Source organism: Brassica napus, chromosome C5 (assembly GCF_020379485.1).
Source record: "Brassica napus cultivar Da-Ae chromosome C5, Da-Ae, whole genome shotgun sequence".
NCBI lineage: Eukaryota > Viridiplantae > Streptophyta > Magnoliopsida > Brassicales > Brassicaceae > Brassica > Brassica napus.
Genome location: NC_063448.1, coordinates 37,743,475 through 37,769,979, shown reverse-complemented (window position 1 = coordinate 37,769,979; position 26,505 = coordinate 37,743,475). Strand labels below are relative to the sequence as shown.

The 26,505-nt window shown below is 34.9% G+C and overlaps 3 protein-coding genes across 3 annotated transcripts; all 3 read right to left on the bottom strand.

Moving 5' to 3' along the window:
- Window positions 1–5,258: 5,258 nt before the first annotated feature.
- On the bottom strand, window positions 5,259–7,698 carry BNACNNG15300D. The gene is made up of 8 exons (XM_013795337.1): window positions 7,501–7,698; window positions 7,140–7,413; window positions 6,719–6,833; window positions 6,521–6,645; window positions 6,276–6,357; window positions 6,089–6,200; window positions 5,854–6,011; window positions 5,259–5,586 (listed from the first exon to the last, which is right to left on the bottom strand). The coding sequence occupies exons 1-8, from the start codon at window positions 7,696–7,698 to the stop codon at window positions 5,259–5,261; spliced, it is 1,392 nt and encodes a 463-aa protein (XP_013650791.1).
- A 5,361-nt stretch (window positions 7,699–13,059) lies between these two features.
- On the bottom strand, window positions 13,060–14,368 carry LOC106381829 (upstream activation factor subunit UAF30). Its single transcript, XM_013821797.3, has 2 exons — window positions 14,038–14,368; window positions 13,060–13,331 (listed from the first exon to the last, which is right to left on the bottom strand). The coding sequence occupies exons 1-2, from the start codon at window positions 14,263–14,265 to the stop codon at window positions 13,206–13,208; spliced, it is 354 nt and encodes a 117-aa protein (XP_013677251.1). The 5' UTR covers window positions 14,266–14,368; the 3' UTR covers window positions 13,060–13,205.
- A 2,560-nt stretch (window positions 14,369–16,928) lies between these two features.
- On the bottom strand, window positions 16,929–19,824 carry LOC106381925 (ABC transporter G family member 14). Its single transcript, XM_013821894.3, has 5 exons — window positions 19,427–19,824; window positions 18,469–19,258; window positions 18,224–18,379; window positions 17,937–18,124; window positions 16,929–17,848 (listed from the first exon to the last, which is right to left on the bottom strand). The coding sequence occupies exons 1-5, from the start codon at window positions 19,565–19,567 to the stop codon at window positions 17,198–17,200; spliced, it is 1,926 nt and encodes a 641-aa protein (XP_013677348.1). The 5' UTR covers window positions 19,568–19,824; the 3' UTR covers window positions 16,929–17,197.
- Window positions 19,825–26,505: the final 6,681 nt, after the last annotated feature.

Here is a 26,505-nt window from a genome sequence, read left to right as displayed (position 1 = left end):
GCCTCGACAGCGTCGTGGTCGTGGTGGTACGGGGAGCCAGTCTCGGGATTCCAGCCATTTTCAGGATTCCCCTTCGCCCCACAGCTCCAACCATACATCTCCCTCTGCTGCACCCGCTCATGCTCCTCTCGCTCCCGCTGCTGCATCCGCTCCTGTTCCTCCGGGTCCTCCGGGAGTGATGAGGGTTGCGGAGTTGGTTCAACAGCCCGGTCGTGACCATCTTCCGTATCTCACTCCGTATCCACATGGACGGGGTCAAACATGGTAATTAAACATTTTTTTTCTTTAAATTTGGATTCATTATTAACCGTTTGTTCTTTTAATAAGGTTCAACCGATCCGGGAACGGGATCAGCGCATGGATCAACCGTATGATGTACTCGGCCCTCGACAGTGGACATCCGACTTTCACTCACTTCCCAACCGACAAGCAGGTTCTGTGGTTTCGTCAGTTTGCGGTAAGTATTCTAATTTTTTACTTATATTTTTAATCTTTAATATAAATTTTCTACTAATTGTGTTTTTTTTTCAGCAAGAGTTCAACTGGAATTCCGATGAGACGCTCTTTATCTATCACCACTTCGTCCATAAAGTAATGGACAACTATGGGAAGCAGATCCACGAGTGGAAGAAGAAGTGGGAAATCAATAAGGTTCGATTTAATTTATTAAACAATTTTTTAATTTATTAAACTATTTTTTAATTTATTAAACTTTTTCTTTTTTTTTAATTAAAAGGTCCCAAAGTCGATGAACGACACGGTCTGGAAGGAGTTGTGTGCGCATTGGGATAAGGAGGAGACGAAAGAAACTTCTTCCACCAACTCCACCAACCGCAGGAGCGACCGTAAAGGGAAGGGCATCTACAAGCATAACTTGGGTGCTCAATCTATTGCCACTCTCGGAGATCGCATGGTAAGTTCAACCGCTTTTTCTTCAATTATTTGAGTTTCAGAATTTAAATTTATTGTGCATTTCTTCTAATTTCTAATGTTTCTTTAATTTTATGTTTTTTTTCAAGGCGGAAGAAAATGATGGCGAGCCGGTCGATGATCTCGCCCTAATGAGGAGGGCGTATACCAACAAGAAGACCGGCCAGATTGATGACGGTCTTGTGAGGGACGTGGTCGACCTGGTCCAAACTCAGGTGGTAGACGAAGTGTCTCAGCTTCAAACCGAGGATGACGCTTCGACGGCTTCGACCAACTTGTCCCGGTTTCGAATCAACGAAATCGTTGAATCCGTCAGTTTTTTTTTTTAAAGTTCAATTCATTTATTTCTTGGTTTAAATTTCTAAATTTGGCTTTTTTCTATTCAGTCGGTTCCAAAGAAGAAGGGACGTTTGTTCGGTTTGGGTCGTCGCACCCGGTCGGTTCCTCCTTCTTCTGCACCACCGCCCTTTGTTGATCCAGAAGTACTTACGGCTCAGTTGAAGGACAAAGATGATCGAATATCTTTGTTGGAGACCCAGATGGCGGCTCAACAGGCGGGCTATGAGGCACAGAGGAGGCTGAACCAGCAAATGATGGAGATGATGCAGAGGATGTACCCGAACGAGGTGTTCCCGGACGTGCCAGACCCGTAGTTTTTTTTTTCCCCAATCTCGGAATGTTTTATTTTTATTTGTGAAACTTTGAATATTAATTAATATGATTTCAATTTTACTTTTAATTTCATATTTTCGAATTTAAATTTCAGAAATTTTATTTTTTCAAAAAAATTAATATTTTTTACATTCCGAGGAAATTAATTATATTTTTCACTAGATCGATCGATGCGTTTTTGAACAAAAACGCATCGATCGATCCGTTTTTTTTAAAAAATATAGCGAGGGACATTTCCCTCGGAATTTTCCGAGGGACAACTCCCTCGGAAAATTCCGAGGAACGGATCCCTCGGAATATACCGAGGGAACAGTTCCTCGGAATAAACCGAGGAAAAAGTCCGTCGGTATACTCCTATCGATCGATGTATATATGTCCAAACACGCATCGATCGATGAACTTCCGAGGAATTATCCCGACGAAGTTCTACCTCGGTATATTCCGAGGACTTTTCCGACAAACAAGGGATCCTCGGAATTTTCTCGGAAATTTATTTCCTCGGAATTCCGTCGGAAAATTCCGAGGGATTTCAGAGGAAAAAAGAAATTCCGAGGAATTATTTCCGACGACGTGTTTCGTCGGAATTTCGTCGGGATAACGATATTCCGACGAAATTCCGACGATTTTTTCCCTCAGAATCCTTGATGTTTTCTTGTAGTGTCAGTTTTGTGGCGTATAACCCAAAATACCTGACTCATGTTTAGATTTTGAAGGAGTTGTTTATAGGTATGGAATAGTTGTATAATGGAATCAAAATGTGGGGGTTTATATAGGTGGCAAGTTCTAAAAGTCTTTTAAATACACCACAAGTTACAACATTAATATATGTTGAATATTAAAGAAGTTACGAAATAATAAACATAACTTGGTCTTAACCTTAATAAATTGATCATAGTTATAAAATATGTTTCAGTTTTAATTATGTATAAAAGCGAACAATAAATAGATAAATATATTAATTTGACCAATTTATAACCATGTTTTACGTTTATAAAAATTTCAAAACTAATTACAAATTGTAAAAAGAGCCATATAATTTCAATACATAATGTTTGAGTTGTATTTTGTAATCGGTACATTATAATTAATATATATATAGGTGTCATGAAATATGTAATTTGTTTTGTCACATATATTGCTTTGTGATCTGAAATAGGTTAATAGAGCAAAAAAATATATGTGATGTTGACGAATACCATAATCAACTGTTCATTCATAGACCATAATTTATTTTACTTTTTAGGAGAATTGTTTAGGCAAGAGAGAGAGATAGGGTTTTGGGAGAATTGTTTTTTTTTACCCCCAAGATTTTAGGCAAGAGATCGATTATAGGATTTTTTTTCACTAAGATTTCTGTAAATATGGGATTTTGTAGTGATTTCGTTTAAATGTTGTGATCATGTTTATTAAGAAGACTAGGTTAAGATCCGCGCCTTGCGCGGGATCAACATTATATATATAAATTATTTTATGTATTAAATATTTTTACATATTATAAAATAATAAATATATATTAAATAATTAAAAGTCAGTAACTATTAAAAATATAATTAAATTGGTGCAAACATATAAATCAATTGTATTAATCCAAATTTTTTTTATTTGATAGGATATGTTATTAAATTTAAATGACACTAACATAGATAATATATTTTAGTATATTTTTAATATTAATGTCTATTAAATACTGATTTATACTCATATAGTTTTTTGATCATTTGTATCTTTTATAGTAAAAAAATTAAATTACTGATAACAAAATTTTCATTGTGGGATTAATAGTTTTAGTAATTTATAATTAAAAAAAAATAAGTTGTCAATGATCGTTCAAAAAAATTGTTCAAAGCAAATTTTGAAACTAAAATATTGTATTTTATAAGGTTTATAGTTTAATTTAAAACGATATATATATTAATCTTATTAATTAATTAAATTAGACTTTTTACTTATATAATTTTTGTAATCGTTTGTATTTTGTCATAACAAAAATTTTAAACCATGGATCATAAAATTTGAATGTAAGACTTTTAACAGTTTTAGTAATTTATAGCCGTTTGTAAAAATTCAAAATATAACATATACATAAAAATCTATATTTTTATTATATGGTTATTGTGGTTATTTAATTTATTTAATAGCTTAAAATTAAACAAATATGATAGAAGATACACTATTTTTTATCAAATCTTTATTATTCAAAATCATTAATTGCCATATATACTTTAGCCACATTAGGAAATTCCGTAAATTTTATTTAAGAAAATAATAAAGTACATTAATGATAAATTTATTGTTAGTTTAATAAAAAACTTATTATATAATTAGATGGACCAACATATTTCTCTAATGATTCTAAGAATTATTCTAGTGATGACACGTGGCTACAAAAAGAAGTTGTAATGCTTCTCAAATAATATATAGGGGATTTTGTTAGCTGTGATCTTTTCAAAAAATACAAATTATTTGTTATGGCGAATCCACCGTTTTACGACTCTGCTTTAGTCATATGGAAACGCAATCGTTTTGGTTCAAATCTACGAACTCTTCTTCGAATGAAATTATGAGGTGCGTTAAAGTATCAATCTTTTCCTCTCTTTCTTTCTAATGTCCATGGTTTTATCGGCTCTAGGTAATAAAATGACATTCTTCAACTCGCATCTGAGAAATGACATTCACTTCCGGTCATCTTGTCATCCAAGCAATGTATCTTATTCAGTACTCCTGTTTCATATTAAGTTTTGGGTTTGTGCACACGGATTAAAAAAATAATTAATTTTGTACATTTCCTATATAAAAACACAATTACCAATACACCTAACCATATTTCAACCAATAGAAAAATAAATTACTGAATAAAACTAATAAATTTTGCATTAAAATCGAAAACGATACTTATTTTGTAACGAAAAAAATTTTCTACAACAACACTTATTCAAAAACGGAAGGAGTAGTAAACATATGAATCGTCTAATGGATTTGGTTATAGTGTTTGTAGTCATCCACCTATATGGCTAAATGTCTCTTATTTTTTTTTCTAAAAACAATCGGACATTTATAGTACTCGCAAACACATGTATCAAACCATACTATTACACATAATCTCAATTCAAAAGTACCACCTCATAGTCAAACACGTAAATATATATACTATTTTCGAATATAATTATATATTCTAATTATAAAATATACGTAAACACTTGAATAACAACTTAAAATCAAAAAAATAAAATAAACATGCATAAGATTTAACAACAATCAACTGATCACACATCAACATAGAGTAAGATAGATAACTAAAATTCAAACAATAAGATAATATAACCAAGGTAGATAAAATACTGAAAAGACAAAGTCTCATAGTCTCTTCTAATTAATTATAAAATATATAAACACTTGGATGCAAACTTAAAATCACAAAAAAAAAAGCATATATATATATATATATATATATATAAGACTTAACAGCAATAATCTGATCAAACATCAACATAAGGTAAGATAGCTAACCCAAATTATAACCAAAAGATAATAATACCAAGATAGATAAAATACTGCAAAGACAAAGTCTGAAAGTGAAATGAAACAAAGCAAAGTCTGAAAGTGATATGGAATAAAGCATAGTCTCTTAACAAACCAAAATCAGCTTTTAAAACTTGTTAGCCACATTTGGTACGCTTAGCTTCTCCTGACTCATCCCTATCAAAACTCCTTTTCACCGCTTCATCTACGGAATCTTCATGCTCACTGGAAGGACCATCCACACGCTTACCCATCTGTAAGGTCTCTTCAACCGCAGGAACAATCACATTCTCTTCTAAGTTGCCATCAGGTGCTGTAGCTTCAAGAGGGAGCACCTTTGTAACAGTCAAAGCTTGGGTCTTACCTTCCAAATTGTGTTTTGAAACCTTAACAACGAACTTGCGAGTTTGCCCAATGGTATCAATCAGAGCCTGTGGCACCGGGACTATGTGATCATCTCCTACGCTATCATTGGACTATCATAAATAAAAACCCTTATGAGAATGCACTTCGTAACATGTATGAAAGACATGTTTTACAATCACCTCAAAGTAGCTCTCAACCAATTCTGATGCTGGCTCCCAGTCAACTCACGCCCAGCGTCACCGAGAAGCACAAAAAACACCCATGGTCATTGTTGTCATAGACAGAGAGCTTCGTAAGATACATGTAACAGAGGAACAGTGATAATGAATGCCAGAACGTGTGAGTTTACAAAACTATAACTCTTACTCTGCAACACCGGCAACTTCAGCTTTCCCACATTTCTTACACATAAGCGTAGTAGGCCCTTTTGTCGCCTTCGTCTTGCACCCACCGCAGGAAATATAATACCATGCACAACCATGCACAACATCATCAATGGTGGCTGTGCACTCAAACCAAGCAACCTGCGTAATAGTAATATGAAATAGTATAAACAACTAAGACCAGTGCAAAGAAGGTGTAAAAGTATGAATTATTGTACCTTTGATCCTTCATGCTTGATGTAGGAGAACAGCTCCCCTATTGTAACCGTCTCTGCCTTAGTCACAATGTCGGGATTAACCCTGTTAGCAACATCTGAGTTTGAATCCAACCTGAAAATGCTCAGCAAAAAAAAAAAAAAAAAGTCAGACAAAGTTACAATGCTTGCTCAACAAAAGTGTGCCTACCAAGTCAGATAATCTCTGGTTGGCTGAACGTCCAAGTCAAGAAAGACACTGGAGGATGATAGGGAGGAGAGAGTTAGAGCGCCTGCATAACAACAATTGTTAGCATAACATACAAAAATAAATTATTACATCATAAAGTTAAAAAAAAAAAAACAAATTACTCAACACATAATGCGACTAATCCATGTTCCTCAAGCATCCTAATTACATCTCTAAACCATAAGCAGAATTTTGGTAATACTAACCTCCAAACCGTTTCGGGTTTACAGTAGTCACCAGAATAACACTCGGAGTGTTTCCATGCGCTTTAAACTTCTTACAGAAGTCTGTAGCAGCCTTGTCCCATAGGTAGAGCTTCATCACAGGACCACTGCAACAAACAGAAACACATGTGATAAGCGAAACGATATATGCATAGATTGAAAAATCTGAGAATAACTTACTCATGTGTCTGGACATGAATCAAAATACGCCGAGAGGAAGCTATCTCGACTTCATCAAGCACAAGACCGTCAGTCAGAGCCTGTTCACCCACCAGTTTTATGTGACCAACATAATCTGCCATAAGAAAATAATAGAGCTTAATACTCTATATCAAGGAAAAACAGAACTTAGTACTCTATATACCAAACAACGTAGAACATAGAAATCAAAAATAAACGTCTAAGATTGAAACATAATATCAGCCAAATCAAACTGTGGTCAAACCATAAATTCTAGTCTAAACAGATAACCATGAAACATAGTATCAGCCAAATCAAACCAATGACAAACAATAAATTCCAGTCTAAACAGATAAGACCGAAACATAATATTACCCAAACCAAAATCAGTGACAAACAATAAAAACCGTTGATAGCTTACCATAAAGATCCCCTCCGAGGTCACAGCCTGCTTCAAACTCTTCATACCCATGGAACCGGAACCGGTCCTCAGGAAAACGAACCGAACTGTCCTCAAAAAGAGAGAGGACAGAGGTCCATGAGAAAGTAATGGTCACGATTGGTTCAGCAACCCGGTACACAGTCTTGCTCATAGACCCATAAAAATTAGTGAGTCTGTAAATGGAACTGGAGATCATGTGTGGCAAATAGGTGTCAATCCTTCCTGATGGGATGAATCCTTGGATCACAGTACCCTGTTGTAAAGAAAGCAATGACTGTGAGTAAACTTATCGATCAAGCATAACAAAAAAAAATAAGAGAACAAAGATGTCGGAATACACCTGTTCATCAATAAGTAGCATCTCTATACCGATAAGCACCTTCTTAATTGCGTTTCGAGCCTCCCAAAAATGGATCAGACGAAACCTTAGCTCGCCTTCTTGTGGACCAAATTTGACATCTTTGAAGAACATCACTTCATGGGTTTTGGCCGAGGCTTCAGAGCTCACAACAGCCTTGGCGTTTGGCTTTCTCGACATGGGATCGACAGAGACAGCCTTGGCAGAAGAGTCACGGGGTTGATCGGTACGGTTGATCGGCTCAGCTTCCTTTTCCGTTACGTTTCTTGGAGATAAGGTCGCCGTAAACAGAGGATTTGCTGCTGGATTTCATCGCTTGTGAGAATTGATCTTGTGCATAACAAACACGAGCTGAGAAGATCATTATAAAGGAACTCAGATGAAGGAAGTCGAAAGGAATCCATAAATGCGATTCTCGGAGGATTCATTGCACAGAGATTTATTATTGTGTTGATTGAACGACGATCAGCCGAGAAGCGGTAACGACGAAGCGTAAGCCATCGAAGGGAGAAGACTCAGCATATTAGGGTTCGAGCTGTTTCACCGATATGATTCAGCGGTTCCTTTCTTCAAGCGGATTGGGCTTATAGGCCCATCGTATCACAAACAAAAAAATGAAACCCAAGCCGAGTGTGACGTGGACAAATAAACTCACCTTATTGGCTGATTTTTATGGCCGACGTGGACCCTCTATCTGATGCTGGTATTTGGCTTTTACTTATTGTATGATATCTCACTTATAAGTAGTAGCCAGATATTTCAAAAAGCCACAAGATACAAGCTGAACAAACCCATAGTTTTCAAGAATCCAATAGGAATTAAGAATAATTCGCCCCAAAGATCATTGTTTACAAGTTCTAAGCCAATAAATTTTATAGTTCAGAAACTTTATTTGTTTTTTCAGGAGCCACCAACTCGGCCACAAGTCCCGTGTCATCGACCTTCCTCATATATACAACAACACTTGATCAGTAACCTTCCTCATATACTTTATACAAAAACACTTGATCAGTACATACCAAAACAAAAGACAGAGGAAGGATTTCACTTAATTTTGAAATGAGGGCGTTGATCACGTTACACCTTGGGATGATTCTCTTCTCCAAGCACTGTAGAGTTTCAAACTACGGTTTTTAGTGGCCATTTCACCACAAACTCAATCTTCCTCTTGACCTAATCTGAGGGAAGTACTGGGCCATCACCGCAAACTCATTCCTAGGTCTAGAAGTGTTTCAGTGATTTTGGCTACCTTCTTCTTTATGAACCAAGGCATTGCCTCTGAGGTTTGTACGGCTCGCTGGTAGTCGGCTTCCCGGTACCATTAGGTTGGTTGTCAACGCCAACCGTTTGGTCGGTGTTGAACAGCTGTCTCTTTATCGCCACCGTCGGGTTATTTAGGTTTCCAATCAGAGGGGCTAGGATGGCGGCTAAGGCATCAAGCTGTTCGGTCGTCGCCTTTTGAGCTGCGTCCTGCTGAGCGAAGCGCTCCATGATGGAGTCGATGAAGGCTGCTTCGGTTGGTGATGCTTCGACGGGAGTAGGCTGGCTCCTCGCCGGAAGTCGAATCTTCGAGAGTCATGCTGATCTTTCTTAATGCTACTTCGTTTTACCCCACTGTGGGCGCCAAATGTTTGAATCAAGTTCAGTTGGAAACAAGTAAAGAGAGGCGGAACTCGTTGATGGGTTAGTACGAAGATGTTTTATTTGATCGGGAAGCGTTGCTCGGTTACAAGTAAAGGAAAGACAGTCAGAAAGTAAGCCGGTGCTCGGAGAGCTAGCCGGAAAGTATAATTCGACGAAAATACAAGAGTAAAACCCTAATTTTAGCCACCAAGTCTGTGTGAATATTCGGATCCCCCTCTCGGTCTTCTTTCCTCCCTTTTTGTATCCCAAGGCGTGTCTGCCTCCGTTCGCCTAGGTTTCCTTGCCTTAATAGGCTTGGTCCTGCTTGAGGGCCGAATAAACCGGCGGAGATACCGCTCTTAAGCCGTGCTGATGTGCCTCATGTACGTAGCCGAGTAGAAGTGGTCTTAAGCTGGCGAAGCGCGCTTAACCAGAAACTTTTATCGTAAACCGATGTTTCTAACCGGTTTATTGGACTAGATCTTCTGTTTTTCGGGCCTTGAATAGAGATGTAATCCACCTCCTACATTGGACAAATTCTCATTGCAGCGGCCGCAGCTGTTGCTACTCCTGCTATTAATCCCCGGCTCCTCCTCCGAGGTTTTTTCCTTCTCTTTTTCTCCGAGTCTTTTTCACAAGATGAGAAAATGGTTAATTATTGGCACGTTAAACGAGGAGAACCAAATGAACTTAACCAAATTTATTTATATGAACTAGAGGGTTTGGGGTTCCATGCATGTATATGTATAAACCAAACCAAGCCATATGTAAATTCTACTTGGATTTGGATATGAAACACACAGAAATATACATTTGCTTTAACTACCAGATAATCATCGAACAAATGAAGGGGGGTGTATTGAACCAAAGGTTTTAGAAGCTTTTAGAGTGTTTTAGTTTTTATGGGATTTAGGTGAGTTTTGAAGTTATTTGGGTGATTTTGATGAAATTTTAAAAATAGAAATAAAAATCTTAAGTGATTTGATAAAATATCTTGCATAGATTTTAAAGTTGTTTAGGTTATTTGAAATAGTAAATAATAGTTTTAGTCAATATATTTTTCTTCTTACGGGTTTATCTACCTAATAACACTATGAATATGCATAAAGAAATCAAACTTGGCCATTATCCTTTGTCAAATTTCTCAAACTAATGGATAGTAGATACTCGTGCACATAGATGCATAGACAAATGACAATGACTCATAAAAAACAATTTAGAAATAAAACAAAGTAAAATAAAATGATACTGCACAGAGATCACGTATGTAAAGCATCTGCCTACAAGTTTCTGCTATATTAGCTCTCCAATTATTAGTATTCGGAAAGTATTCTAATTAGCCTCATTTCCAAAAATTCTATTATGACTATCCCACCCATTTTCTTACCATCCCCTTCTTTTTCCCTTCCCACCGTTACTCTTTCATTTTATCCTTTTTAATTTAAATAAAATCTGTCTCTAGGTCCCACGTTTTTTATATTTTATTTATTTAAATTTAAATATGGATCTCACTTCCCACCTCTTCTCTTTTCCGTGCGGTCAACATTTTTTTTGTTTTTTTTTTTGATAATTTCCCACTTCCTCTTAATTTCCCAATTCTCTTTTTTGTTCATCGGTTCCTTTTTTTGCAATAATCTGGGTCTTACCTGTCTTTTTTTGTTCCCTGTTTTTTTTTGTAATAAGTTACTTGTAAATTATTATTCACCTAATATACTACAAAAATGAAAATAATTTTGTTGGCTTCCACTTTTCTCATTTTTTATTTCCATAATAATATTATTAACAATAAAATATCCGGAAAACTATTTAAATAAATTTAAATCAGAAATTAATTTTTTAAAATTAATGTAATAAAATATTTAAATAAATTAGTTTTCCTAAGTTCAAATTATTTATCTCATTTACATAAATGATTTCAAATTTAAAATATTGTATTCATTTATTTTGATGTTCTATATTTATTACTGAATTAATAATTTATAAAATAATATTTTTTCAGATTCAAAAAATATTATTTCCTAAGTTTTTTTCCTTCAGTTATTACCTTTTATAATAGGCTCAACGTTATGCCGCCACGAAATTTCCAGCCGTCGATAATGACGAACGACTCTCTGCTGTCGACCCCGTCCTCTCCTCTCTTAGCTTCCCCACGAGAATTACGACTGCCCTCACATCAAGCATAGCCGGTCGTCCTTCGCTATGATTGAGTCGTCGCAATTGTAACCGGAATTAAGACAGAGTTATAGAGGTGAACGATTCTCATGGTGTGGTGAAGAGAAAAAGAAAACTCAAAAAAAAAAAAATTGATTAAAATCCCAAAAAAATAGTGAATGATCCGTATGCTTTGGGTTTGGATTTGGATAATCCGATTGAAGCATGGTTGGGTTTTTTATTATGCAAATTCATTAAGTCCTTAGATGTCTTTTACTTGTTTTCTGGTTTCAAAAATATTCAAAAAGAAAATCTTCTTAGAACTGGGGCATATTAGAATTTTTGAGTAAGGTTCTAAGACATTTTAGAATAAAGTCCTTAGTATTCACTCTACGAGCCTAACTAATAATCGAGTTCCACTTTAACCGTGACATGTGCGCATGTTTCCTCATTCTCAATGTCTGAAAAGTTCTGTTCGTTTTTACTAAACTAAATTGAGCATCTGAACTAAGATATGTGTACATGGGACCCCTCTGATCAAAGAGATGATGCTCAGGTTGTGGCATGACTTGTTGGTGTGAAGCACTTCCTCTGCTTCTTCTTATGCCCAAGTTTGTGTTAAATCATTCAACACACTGTAGGCAGAATGTGTTGACTTAATACAAGTATATCTCTCACCATTCTCGGCGGCTCTTGAGTGTAAAGCATCAAGCTTCTAAGTTCTCTCAATCTTGTTGGTTGTCATAGCCAAAGGCAAGCTCGAAGATCTTAGTATAGTCATCCACAAAGTAAACATCCAGACCTTGTGCATTATCCGCCAGCTCTTCAAAGTCTCTCTGGTTTGCCTCTAGAAATATTATAGTCTTCACTTGACTCTGTCTGGCCGCTACGGTTTTCTCCTTCACCTAAAATATAGTGTACAAAACTTGCAGTAAGTTCTGTAATATGTCCAAAAAGCATTAACAGAGTGAGAGAAAGTCTAGAGTAACTAACTTATCCCACCAATAGGAAGAATAAAATTCATCAATTTATCACTAATTCAACTTATCAAAACCGTCAATATTTACATTGGAAGGCAAAAAAGAAAGAGATGCGAGGGACAGATAAAGAACAAACTCACAAGACCTGGTTTTTGTCTATGAGCTTCTGAGTTGAGAAGAAAAAAGGTCAAAGTGATTCATTGCATCGCAACTCGAACCGATCAACAATTCTACAACAAAAACGGTGGTGAAAGCTTCCTGAGAAGTGATTAATACCGAGATCCATGAACTCGCCCTTACTCTCTTCGTCCCGTTCTCTACGATGACTTACTCAATTGAATCAATTCGAGGTGCAAGTGATGAAATCACCGTTCAGGTTTCACAGAATTTTAGGTTAAAGAACTTGTTACAGCAAGAGTCGGAGGTTTTTTTTTACGGCAAGTCAATATTTTTTTTTCTTTCAATTCTCTCGAATAACATCTATAGAAATGTTATTCTATGGGGTTGTTTTTAACTAAAAAAATGAGGTAACCTATTCTTGAATCCTCTTTACAAAATTTATTTTCAAAATATTGTTTAACTTTGAAAAACACTAGATATGATATAGTTTTTATAAATTGTTAATTGAATAACAAGAGATTTCAAGTGATATTTAATAACTTTGTACAAACTCCACATTAAATAACATGGGATTTGAAATTGTTTTTTTAAATCACTACTTGAATAACGTGGGATTTTAATCAAATCTCACAATTTCCAAAAAATCCTCGATTCAATAGACCCCGAAGACTCAAACCAGATCATGATAAAAAAATTGTCAGAATACATAAATATTCCACTAACCGATGGATCAAGCAGAGTTTTGCTTCTTTTTCATATACATCAAAAACGAACCAAAAGACAGCAAACTAAAATGATAATGAGATCACCAAATCAGACAGACTTAGGAAAATGTGGAGACAAGAGCTTTGCGATCTCTGTGAATCCAACTGTGTCTTTGTCACCGAAGATGGTCTTCAACTTATCGTCGCATATGATCTGCTTCCTATTCTCCGGATTCTACAATTATAAAACAGATGCATTCTTTAAGATACCATCATCTCTAAACAAAAACATCTAAATCCATACTAAGTCTGTAAACATTTCAGAGACAGAACAAACCAAATCCGACAAACAAAACAGTTACAACATAATACAGCTGCTTAGAATCAGTCAAATGAACCCAAAAATTGTTCTATTACACAACACAAATCGAAAGACTGAGTCTCCAAGATACTGATTAACACGAGAATCAAATTATTTTCCAAAGAAATTTCATAAACTGCTCAAACGACTTTGCTTACACGCATCAATTTGTTCTCTAACTATTCTACAATCTCTAGTAAAACAATCTCTATAATAATTGAAGACAGATGCTTTGTAAACAGAGAAACACATAGCTAATAACAGATGCTAACTGAAGAAGATACTAAGTCTGTAAAAATTTTCAGACAGAACAAACCAAGTTCCACAAACAAAACATGATGTTTTCAGTTACTACACAACATAATCTTCTTAGAATCAGACACTTGAACCCAAATACGTTGTCATTTTACTGTCTCCAAGATACTTGAACTAAATAATTTCCACATAAAAATTGCTCAAGTGACTTGTCAACGCACGACAAGTTGAGTTCTCTACCCACTCTAGAGTCTCCGAGAAAGCAATCTCTCTAAGCGCATAAACAATGGAAAAGTTCAAAAAAAAAAGACCTAGAAAACTGTACCTGGAGGTTGTTTCCCTTGATATGCTCCCACACTTTCTTCACGGCAGTGGCACGAGAGAGCTCGCTTTCTCCAGCGAAGTTAGCCAGCGTCTGTGAGACCGGAACTGTCTTGAGAATCCCTTTTCCTTCTTTACCAGCTCCACTGCCTGCTGCCGCCGCCGCATTAGTCGCCGCCTTTGCCATCAGTGTCCTGCATCCTCCGAAAACCCTAGAAAAAGCCGCCGCCATGTCTTCGTCTTCTTCACACGCTCTGGAACTTTCTTCTTGTCGAGAAGAGAAACAACTAAAACCCTAGAACCGAGAGACCAAAGTCGAATGAGAGACGCTTTAATTAACAAGGAAGGTAGCTAAATCATTATGGGCCTTTATATGAGCTTCTTTGGGCTTCGATAAAAAAATGTTAATTCGGGGAATGATATATGGGCTAAAGTTAGGGAAACGCCTTCGTTTCCTTTTGCTCTACCTCCTCTAGGTCGTCACATGGCGGATGCTAAGTAAAATGTAAGGGTTAATGTGCAATTTTTAAATTATTTTTCTTCAAATTTGACGACACGGCGTCGTTTTTGTTGCTTTCCTCCCTATCAGTTACTTGGCGGATGCTCCGCCGCAAAGTCTTCGTCTCCGCTACCTAACGGTAACGTTGCGGTGAGTGTAAACCAACATCATTGTGTTGATTACTTTTGTAAATGGCTAGTGACATTAACGGCATATATGCAAGTTCCATGAATGGTATATAACATAGATGAGTTATATATGGCTATTGATATTTTAACCTCCTTTCAACTAATCTATGTGACTATGTTGGTGTTTCATTCAATATGATCCAGCATTTTTCTTGGTTTAACAGAGTTTATGTTCACTGGCCATGTTTTGAGCTGATGCATACTTCACCTTTTGGCTCCCTTTTTTTTTTATCTAAGCATCATATATCACCACTACATTGCATGTTCACTCAAATGGTGAATGGACAAGGCGTTTCACGCTCTTGGTTATATATCTCTTGACTTATAGAGATGGCATTTTCTCATCTGTTCTGGTTAACTTATGCATCTTGTTATGGTAGATTAGCTTGTGGTCATGTGTATCTTAATTTAGTACAGTGCAAAAACAGCAACTAGTGTTTCTCCAGCTTTATGAAATATATAAAGGGAAGAAGATTAGATCATATTTTTTTGCTTTCGTATGCAAATCACTACAAAGATGATGCGTTTAGGTCTGAGAAAGCAGGAGTTAGTGAATGACAATGCGTTTCACCACCACTTTGGTTAAATATATATATATATATGACTTTAAGGAGATGGCGTTTCTTCATACTCTCTGGTTAATTTATGCTATATATCTCGTTCAGGTAGATAGGCTTGTGCTTAACTGTCTCTTAATTTAGTATACTAAAAAAAACCCAGCAAGTAGTATTTTGTTAACATATATAAAGGGAAAGAACATGATTAGATCATATGATTTCTTGCTTTCGTATGCAAATCACTACAAGGATGATGATGATTTATTTAGGTATAAGAAAGCAGTAGGATTTAGTGAATGACGTTACTCAAATGGTGAATGACAATACTTTTCACGAAGTTGGTTAAATATTTTTGACTTAAGGGAGATGGCGTTTTCTTCATACTCTTTAGTGAATAATATATGTTATCTCGTTCAGGTAGTTAAAGCTTGTGGTCATTTGCATCTTAATGTAGTACACTAAAACAGCAACTAGTGTTACTCTCTCTAGTTTTATAACATATATAAAGAGAAAGAACATGATTAAATCATATGTTTTCGTGCTTTTCATATGTGAATCATCACTACAAAGATGATGTATATTTAGGTCTAGAAAGCATCAAGGCTTAGTGAATGACGTTACTCAAATGGTGAATGACAATGCGTTTCACCAAGTTGTCTCAATATATATGACTTCAAGGAGATGGAATTTTTCATATTCTCTGGTTAATTTATGTTATCTCGTTCAGGTACATAGGCTTGTGGTCGACTGTATCTTAATTTAGTACACTAAAAAAGGAGCAACTAGTGTTACTTTCTTTAGTTTTATAACATATAACATGATTAGATCATATGATCTCTTGCTTTCGTATGCAAATCACTACAAGGATGATGATGTATTTAGGTATAAGAAAGCAGCAGGCATGAGGTTAAGTGAATGACGTTTCTGTTTATTTACTTGGGGGTCATAGATGGTTCTTCTTGGTGATGACAATGACACTTGACAAAGTAGAGAGTGACATGGATTTCCCTTTGTGATGTCTTGTTGCATCAGCTTCCACTTGACTAAAGTGAATCACGTCTTAATGTGTAAGCATATCTTGTGGGCCTTATCATCCAATGATTTGTTTTTATCTTTCCTTGATTTTCTCTATTTCTTTACTACTCTATGTTGTTCTGCCACACACTATAGCCTCCCACTTCTTCTTTTGGTGCAATTATTTTGTAGCAAACGATGTGAAGTATAACAGCCATTGCCTGAAAGCGAAAGCTTATTCCTTTAGCTATGTTGACATGATTATGCAGTTAGAAAGTCTGCTTTTTTCTTTCTTTTCGATAATGGGTTATAATTGATCGCACTCTAATCTTTGTCCTTGCTTTTGTGAAAAAAGAAACAATAAACTACCGCTAGAGAACTTGAGATGACAATGAGAGCCACGGTCAGGTGTGTTTGATTATGTCCTGTCGCTGTTCATCTAATTATCAGCAACTTGCTTTAATTATTCTTATCTGATAATACATGTCATTGTTTTCACCAGTTGATGCACTTGCAGTTGCAGGTGACTAGTAAGGTATAAAGAGTGGACCGAATGTTTTAAGGAACCCCACAAAGATACAACACTCATCTCCAACAGGAGAGTGGACTTGAAAGTTTAGTCACTTTCGTTTCACTATTTTGCAAATGGTATATACTAATTTGCTTCCCTTTCTTATCTCATACATGTATAATCATCTCAGTGTTTTATTCTCAAACTTAGGAGTATAGTTATCATCTAAAGCCTAAAACAAAAGAAAGTCGTCGGATATATATCTCGGATACTTAAGTAAAATCAATCAAAATTCGACGACTTAATCTTTTCTAGTACTAATATTATTCCTTGGTTGCAGTGGGGAGAAAATTTTCTTTGGAGCTTCTTGCGGTTACCTTTGGCTGCAGTATTTTTTACCTCAACTTCACTCGATGCAGTGCCATGTATGCCATGAGTCGATAACCCACCAGCATAACACCCATAACAAGCACGTCTATCCATAAATTGTTCAGTCCCATGGCTTTGATTCCTGGGAAGTCTCCAACTCTGCACCAGACCCCTTCTGAGCACTCGTAGTAGTCTTCATCAGTGTATTGAATACCCAAAAGCAGCTTGTAACAGTAGTAGCTATAGCTTAGGTACTTGAGCCATACGATGAAAGGAGGGATTTGCTGCACGTAATACCCTCCAGCTATGAGAAACACAAGTGTTGTAACAGATGCCAACGTTGTGGCTTGCTTGATGTTCATAAGGAGAGCACCGAACGCTAAGCCAAGACCTTGAGCAACAAGGACGGAGTAGAGAACAACCAGTAGTGAGAGGATAAATGTAGTGGGGTCAGGTTTGAGCCCACCCATCCAGTAAATTATGAACACAAAAGCAGTTGGAAGGGCGAGTTCCAAGGGTAGGTCTCCAATGTTTCTAGCCATGAAATAGGAGGAAAGACGGTACATTCCGGAAGACCGCTCCTTGATTAGCATTCTCTTCTCCTGGGGAAATGTGAAAACCGCGTTGTATAGTGGGTAGAATCCCCAGAAGACTGAGAAGAAAAAGAGCAAGGCAGTCTGCAATGCAGAATGATTGTTAAAACACTAATGTGACAAGTCACGATAATCATTATCTATTTTATTCAGCCAAAAAGAAGAGTCTTACTCTATCTTGTAGGTGAGATTTTGGAGTATGCCACCATAGAAGTCCACCAAGGAAAGCCACGCTGATGACTTGGAAAATCCTTAGCTTGTTGAAAGATTCAAATCTCCTCTCTCTGACCCCTCTTTGGAGCAATACAGTGAACTGGTACCACCAAGTTGTGCACCACTGTTCTGACTTGATACTTTTTGCTGCTCCATTTAAATAACAGATATTATTAGTGATGTAGAGGAGCAGAAGCAGAATAATACAAGAACTACCTTTTTTTTTTAAAGAAAAGGGAAAATTACCAGCAGCTTTGGTGTACTCATAGCTATGAGAATCTGCATTGCAGAGTTCAGCTTTCAGTTTAGTAGATATGTTCTTCTCATAAGCTGAAACAAGAGTTTCTTTTACTGTCTTCTGTTCTTGTTCTGATGTCTCCTTTTGAGAATCAGGTGGTATTCCTGTAGTTTACCAAATTTTGATGAATTAAAAAGGGCATTTTTCCCATTTTTCATTATCTAGAAGCTTAAAGAGGAAAGGGGTTGTTTACCGTTTGCAAGGTCAAGTAAAAGGTCAGCTGGGTTAACTGTCATGGTAGTAGAGAATCCAACAGAGCTAAAATATTCCATAGCGGAAGATGCAGGACCATAATAAATAGGACTACCTTCAGACAGCAAAACCACCTTGTCAAACATATGGTATATGCGGCTTGATGGCTGATGAATTGTGGTGACTACTGTCCTTCCCCCAGAAGCCAGCCGTTTAATTGTGGTCACGATGCGATGAGCAGTGGTCGAGTCAAGACCTGAAGTTGGTTCATCAAGAAGGAGCAAGCTAGGATTGATCAGCATTTCTTGACCAATGCTAACTCTTTTTTTCTCCCCTCCTGATATTCCTCTGAACAGTGGTCCTCCTATCATGCTGTTAGTACACCGAGTCAATCCGAGTTCAGTGATAACTCGGTCCACATGCTCCGCCTTCTCGTCTCTTGTCAAACTGCTTGGTAGCCGTAGAAGCGCAGTAAAGAAGAGAGTCTCCCAAACCGTGAGGTGAGGGTAGAGGATATCATCCTGAGCAACAAACCCTGTTCTCCGCTTGATGCAGCCAGAGAAAGGCTGGCCGTTGTACATGACTTTCCCCGAGAATGTTTTGGAGAGGCGGCCCCCGAGAGCTGAGAGAAGAGTGGTTTTGCCACTGCCTGATGGACCTAACATAGCTAGAATCTCTCCTGGACAAACCATACCCGTTATCCCGTTCAGAATTGTCTTCTCTTTGCAGCTCCATGATCCTAAACACTGACCTGTCTGCTCTATCTTAACCTTGTACACAACCTCCTCAAACTGCATGTACAACCCACAAATAAATCAATGGAAAGCTCTGTAAGAACCAACTATCAAGCTAGAGAGTGATATTTCTTTATGAGATTTCTGTGCATTAAAAAAAAAAAGAAGTGAACAGAACTGATTCCCTTTTGAGAGTTAGATAGAGAGAGAGAGAGAGACACACACCTTGAGAGTTATGGGGTACATGGACAGCTGGAGACCTTGTACAGACTTGCTCTGTGTTTCTGACATATCTGTCAAACCTTGTACCATGGCTTCGCCACTGCCACTTTCTTCAGGCCTTGGTGCTATGCAGTTCTGTGGCATGATGGATCCTGAACCAGTTTCCTTACTCGTCCTTGTAGTTGTGATGCGTTTATGGAAAGTTCTTAATAGTGGTAAGAGTATCAAAGTAAGCAACAAAGGTAAGAGAGCTTAAAAAGTGAGTGTCTTTGGTAGCTTTCTTCTTGATCTCCTTCTAAGGGAACCCATGTGAGCACATGAATATATAGTAGTATGAGAAACACCCTTACACACTTGGAATTAGTCATGTGCCTTGCAAGAAAGAGGAAGAGGGAGATTAAAAAAAAAACGATTTCTTTACGATGTTGGCTGATCAATCGTCTGTGGTGGGTTCCCACCTTCTCTCTCTCCCGTTAATTTATTCTAAAGCTAATTTCTTTACCAAATATTTATACCTATCTCTTCCTTTTTCCATTTATGAGAATCTCACCTCTAATTCCATTTTTCTCTTAAGATAAATTAAATAAAGCACCCTTTGGAGTTTTGACTCCTGTGGATTCTAATACTGCAATTGTCACAATTTGCACAAAGTTTTCCTCATCAGCTGTTGTTAAGTTCTCCTAAGTTCCACTAGGCGTTCCGTTTTGGTTCACTTTGTTTTTGATTTTTTTTTTAATATAATAAGAATATAGAAGGGGCAATTAGGCTACATATACATAGCAAAAAAATAATTAACTATATAACCATAACAATTTGTATGCTACGATATTTTGTATAATTTTATGAAATATTCCAACAATACCCTTATTTTCGCATGAAAGGTTGAAAGTCGTTTTTTAATTTGGAAACTGGAAAGTGAAAAGAACAATTCTTCGCGAGAAGGGAAAAGGGTTGACTCGACGAGTAACGGTTGTTCAAAGCGACATCAATTGGCTCTTCAAAGTCAGGATTACATAAGACCTTCTATTTTCAAGACGGCGCGAGCGATTGCAGAGCACAAGTCAACCAATCAAGGTAATTCCATGATGATTTTACAGCATAAGGGACACATTATAAGTTTCAAAGTTACGAAATTCTATTTTTTGGACTATTAAATCTCAGTAAGTCCAGTATGATTGAATAGAATTATGGGGTCAAACAACAATTTCATTGACAATAAGATAAATATGTGAATCAATCTCTTTAAGAAGATGAAAAATAATGCGATGTATTGAATTGGGGAAGATAAACAGTATCTTGTGTCATATGTTCCATACTATTTTTAAATTACAGTATAGTATGATACATTTGTCTTTCTCTTCTTTTGCTATTTGTTTATCCTACTCTGCTTCTTGATTCTTCATGTTCACTACTTGATCAGTTACATTGTTTTGTCCTCCAACACCGTCGCCATTCATCATCTCCTCTTCGTCACTTCTTCTATTCTATTTTATAATCACAGTACATTGTTTGTTGTACCATTGTTATGGTTCCTTTAATTGTAACTTTTATACGCTAACCGTGTTTGTTTAAAAACTTGCGGTCTGTGTCTTAACATTCTAGGATAGGTATATGTACATATTTATTTATGTTTGTGTTCCTTTAATCTTTTACATATTCTATCTCTCACTCCAGTATATTGAGGGGTTGCGTGCTGATTGTTTTACTACAATCATTAACTTCTCCACTGATTATCCATATATCTTTGATCCATTGCATAACCTACATAACTTTGGAACGGGGAAAGAAATGTGTATTCGATTGCATTCGTTTTTTGCAATTTTGGTACATACTACACTTCATATAGTATAGTCGGGATCTTTTGTATTCCCACAAACCACATTCATATATGTTGCGTTGCCTCCCTCCCCACGAAGTATCTTCTTAGCCTCCACATGTAACTCATGATTCATATATGCACATTTATACCGCGCCTGAATGAACCGTAAACCTTCGTAATTGTAGACATTGACGCTAATTTTCACAAAATACGGAAGACTTTTGCCAAGTTAAAAGAGATTAGGATGGCCAAATCATAAACAAGACACACATCCTCGTACTCTTTTGTAAAGGTGGCCATACTATATTACATATAGTATAGTATAGTGGTCGCAGTACATGTTTGGTATAATCCAATTAAGCACATAGATTTTTTCTTTTATCTGCTTTCACACGCACACGCGCTTATGAGGTTCTTTTCGGCAATTTTAGACCAAACATATCTTTTATGTGGGTCTGTACTGTAGCATGACTATATTCTTCATTTTGTTGGCCCTTATGAATATCCGGCAAATTCTCCCAATAAAGAAACTGTTCAAATATTTATAAAATTCGATATTGTTTCAGTTCAAGATTTTTCAGTTCAGTTCAAATCGAGTAACTTGAGAATCTGAAACAAAAATTCGAGTTCTATTCGGTTATTGCGATTTTGTTTCAGTTTTTAGACAATTTTAGATATTTAGGATAAAAGTATCAATTAATTCAAAATTTTCAAATAAAATACTAGATAATTTGGATTGTTCAGACAAAAATATTTGATTAGTTTCTTTTGGTTTATGGTAAATATGCCCAGATATATTCTTAACCGTTTGATGTGGTTGCGGATAATCAGAGTGGAACAGTTTTTAAGCAACTTCTGAAAAAGAAGCTCAAAGCATATGAGCACTAGATGCTTCAATTATTTAACCATCTTTGGTAACTTCTTCAACTATTTTCTTTCACGTAGATGATTTACATTTACATAAAACAAAAAGTGGAAACAAAAAGGAAGAGACTTTGCGGCTTTTGCATTATACTTATACATGACCAATAATTACGCTCTCCACCATTTCAGAACTCAAAAATAGCTATACCACAACCAATCCAAGTGGGAAGATCCTCTAAATCTTCAAAAGAGTAAAATATCTTATATAAGTTTTTCTAATAATATTTTCGCTATGTTATTTTTTTTTTAGATTTATATTTCACATGCCATCTCATATCATTTGTTATATCTCTGCATTATCAAGCTCTCATGTGCTGGTGTTGTCTGCATGTGAAACACGGTTTCCTCGAGAAATCATCTATTCTATTAAAATAGAAGTTATGATTTTTTTCATGTGTGATTTTTTTAGTTTGGACCATTCTTTAGAAATTTTATTAAATGCATTTTATTAAATGCATTTTTATTAAAACTAATAGCATATAGAATCTTTGAACTATTTTAATCATAATATCTTTTGATACCTTTTCATTTTAAATATAAAAATATATATTAAAAAATCTAACAAATCTGTTTGAAAAGATTTTAACAAGATCTTAGTTTTCAAAAATTAAATATAAATATTTACACTAATTTCAAAATTAATTTTGGAACATTATTATAAATTAGTATATTCAGTTATCGTTTATAAAACGAAAAAGAAAAATTATATCCTAATTTATCTATTATATAATATAAACAATCATATTAAAAGAAAATTACTATATTGAGCTAAATATGGTAAATTATATTAAATTTATATATAATTTATTTTCATAATTATAAATATTTATGTTCAAAAATATAATACGTTGGTAAGACGGTTTAACATTAACAAACTTTTTTTTGATCAAAAACATTAACAAACTATATAATACAATGTATACAACATGTATTTCATTAAAGCTAATAATATAAATATTCGTAACTACTTTAATCATGATATATTTTCATTTAACAATATATATATATATTTAAATGTATTCTAACAAATCTGTTGATAAATATTTTAACGATATTTTAATTTTCAAAAAATTTATGTAAATATTTTCACTAATTTTTTAATTAGCAATAAACTATTATTATGTATTAATATATATTCAATTATCGTTTATAAAATGAAAAAATATATCTTATCTTTATCTATTTTATAATCATAATCTATCATGCTAAAAAAATTATTATATGGAACTAAAAATGATAAATTTATATTAAATTGAAAAATTGAAAAATTTCATTTTTCTTAAATATAAAATATTCATGTTAAAAAAATAATATGATGACATAATGACTTAATATTAGCAAACTATTTAATACATGTATAAAATTAAGTTTTTTCTATATACAATAATATATTATCAAAAATGAATAAAAGTAAAAAAAAAATATTGCTAAAAGAAAATCCAGTTTTGAAAGGGGGGGGGGTCAAAATTTAGCATAAATTAAATACACAATAAATTTTCAAATATGTTGGTTCATGCATATATTAATTGTTTTATAACTAAACGCAAATACAATAAGATAAATATATAATAAGAAGCAATAATACATATGACGGTTTGAAACGATTGATTAACTACAACATATAAGCTATAAAATTATTAAATTATTGTATCTGCAATAGTTGTATGAACATTTGAATATATAATTAATTTTTTAAATATGTATACCACTAATGATCTAAAATAAATATCTACATATATAAAATTGAAAATAAACACCCGCGCGACCACGCAGATCGAGATCTAGTTTCTTCCTAAAACAGCACATGACGCAGAATAGTTTTTAGAACTGGCGATCTGGTCATAGATACACTTCCTTCATTTGTCTATTAGCCAAAAAACTGAAAATTCCCTAGTACACGGCAGTTTTATGTTAATGTCCTAGTGTTTTGATTCTTCCTTTCTTGTAGGAGTTCATGTCACACATGAAAAAGGTTGTAGCATGCCCACGACACAAGACCAACCATTCACAAAAAGATCAGATTCTTGTGATAGCCTCAGAATATTATACTACTATTCTTGAGTAACCACCAGAGATAAAATATGCAATATCTTGGATTTTGAAAATTTATCAAAAAAAAAAAAACTTGGATTTTGAAAATATATATATGTCATATCCGGCCGACTAGATGGTAAGCTCGTTTTGATAAGAAGAATTATTTAGTGTCTGGTGAAAATATATGGATAGAGACATAGAATGATCAGGCTAACACCTCTAGTGAATTCTCCATCAACCAAATAAAAGACAAAGTATCTTCGCACGTTGTTCTTGTTGTTATATCAACAAAATGGGTTACATTTTCAGACAAAATTTGACGCTATAGGCATCTTTTCCAACGTCACATTACTATATCAATTTTTTTTTCTAACAATTTGTTAACAGAAAACTCGAAAACCTTTGGGGCATTTAATAGGGCATCTTTATCGGAGAGTTCTTAGGGTGGGGTTATTAGCGTAATATAAGAACCGTCTCATAAATTTTAACTAAAAAAACTAAAAACCGGCTCTTAAATAAGAGTTTTAAGAAATGGTTCTTAGTTTTTCTTAGTTAAAGTTAAGAAACGGTTCTTATATTACGCTAAGAACCCCGTCCCGAGAACTCACCAATAAACGGTCAGTTGTAGCGGATGAATTGTCTTTTCCAGCACAATTTGTTTCGAACCCGGATCCAAGAAGACTATACCAACAGCCAGCAACATATAGTTTTTTTTTTTGACCAAAGACTTTCAAATTAAAATAACATACAGTTTTGTTTCTATTGTTTTTTATGTCAATGATGGTCGAAACTCGAAAGGAGCTTTGGAACGTTTTTTTGTTAGGTACCCATAATGAAAAATGTATAAAAACTATTACTCGGTTTTATAAAGAATGTCACTTATATATTTTTCACACATATTAATAAAATAATCGAAATGTGTTTATAATTTCATTTAGTTACATATGTTTAACCAACAATATTTGTGATAAATAAATTTATCTACTATATCAATCGATTTTACAATTAATAGTCAGTTGAAAGTAAATATAATTAAAATGCATTAGAATTCTAGAACGATATTTTTTCTGCAACGAAGAAAAAATGCTAAAGTGACTTTTTAATAAACAAAGGGAGTATAATATTGTGTTGAATATCATTTGCTTTGTTTGTTAGGGTTTTTCAATTCGGATTTCAGTTTTATTTTAATTCAGTTTTTCATTTTTGGTATTTAGGTTTATAAAGATTAGCTACTGTATTAAAATTATTTGGTTTGCTTCTGGTTAATTATTATCATTTTTTATTTATTCATTTTGTACTAAAGCCCATAATTATATATTTATTTTATAATATTTTATCAATATTTATATGATTAAAATTAAATTTATTAAAACACAAATATATTTTCAGTACTGTAATTTTAAAATAGAATATTCTTTATTTTTATTTAACTATTAAAAATAAGTATTATAATTTCATTAAATAAAATTACAAGAAAGTTAGTAATAGCAAATAATAACTAAATTTTACCATAAATGTCTTTTGTGTTTATTTGTGGAACATAACTTTCATTACTTCTCAATCATTCGTGGTACAAATTAGAGGAGAGTTTACCCAAATTTTACAAGAAAAAGACAATAAACCATAAAAGATAAATGTAAAGAGATCTCTAAGATAAAATACCAGCAAATTCAGAGTAAAACTCGAATGCATCGAAACAAGGTTCACGGCAGCACCGAAAGCTTGAGATTTAGTCATTTTGAAGTATGACGTTAACACCCAATCCACAAAACACCCAATCCACAAATGGGAATATCGCTGAACGAAGTCTGTTTCATCTTCAGGTCCCGGAGCGGACCGCTCCTCCGCTCCAAAAAATAGCAAATCTGTTACAGAAATGGACAGAGTCCTCCACATAAGATCAGGAGGGAAGGCACACCTCAGAGACGAGGCATATAGTTATACCATTCGCTCCTCAGCAGAGGGAATTCATGATGGTGGTGGTTGTGATTAGTCTGGTGAACACGCCGGTACCTAAGAACACAAGATGTTCTTCGGACAAGATACGCCATATGAACAAGATGTCTGCGGTAAAAAATTTGGTGTACGCATCAAATATTTTTAGGAGGTTAGTCAAAGAGACTAAACTGCTCCACTTTAAAGTCAGCTGTGAAGCAATGAGCAAGAGATGGGGGGATTTGAGCTATATTAGGCTTGCCAAGCTCAAAGAAAAATAAGTGAAGCCCATCTCACGGTTTAAATGGCTCGGTTTTTATCAAACAGAATAAAACACGATAGCTGAATAAACGCGAAGTTTGAGAGTATA

Coding starts and splice junctions, on each gene's coding strand:
- BNACNNG15300D (XM_013795337.1), bottom strand. CDS start 7,698: ATGTCGAGAAAGCCAAACGCCAAGGCTGTTGTGAGCTCTGAAGCCTCG. Junction 6,358..6,520: donor AAACCCGAAACGGTTTGGAG/GTTAGTATTACC, acceptor GTTGTTATGCAG/GCGCTCTAACTCTCTCCTCC. Junction 6,201..6,275: donor ACCAGAGATTATCTGACTTG/GTAGGCACACTT, acceptor GAGCATTTTCAG/GTTGGATTCAAACTCAGATG.
- LOC106381829 (XM_013821797.3), bottom strand. CDS start 14,265: ATGGCGGCGGCTTTTTCTAGGGTTTTCGGAGGATGCAGGACACTGATG. Junction 13,332..14,037: donor TCAAGGGAAACAACCTCCAG/GTACAGTTTTCT, acceptor TTATAATTGTAG/AATCCGGAGAATAGGAAGCA.
- LOC106381925 (XM_013821894.3), bottom strand. CDS start 19,567: ATGCCACAGAACTGCATAGCACCAAGGCCTGAAGAAAGTGGCAGTGGC. Junction 19,259..19,426: donor TGTACCCCATAACTCTCAAG/GTGTGTGTCTCT, acceptor TTGTACATGCAG/TTTGAGGAGGTTGTGTACAA. Junction 17,849..17,936: donor AATCTCACCTACAAGATAGA/GTAAGACTCTTC, acceptor TCTGCATTGCAG/ACTGCCTTGCTCTTTTTCTT.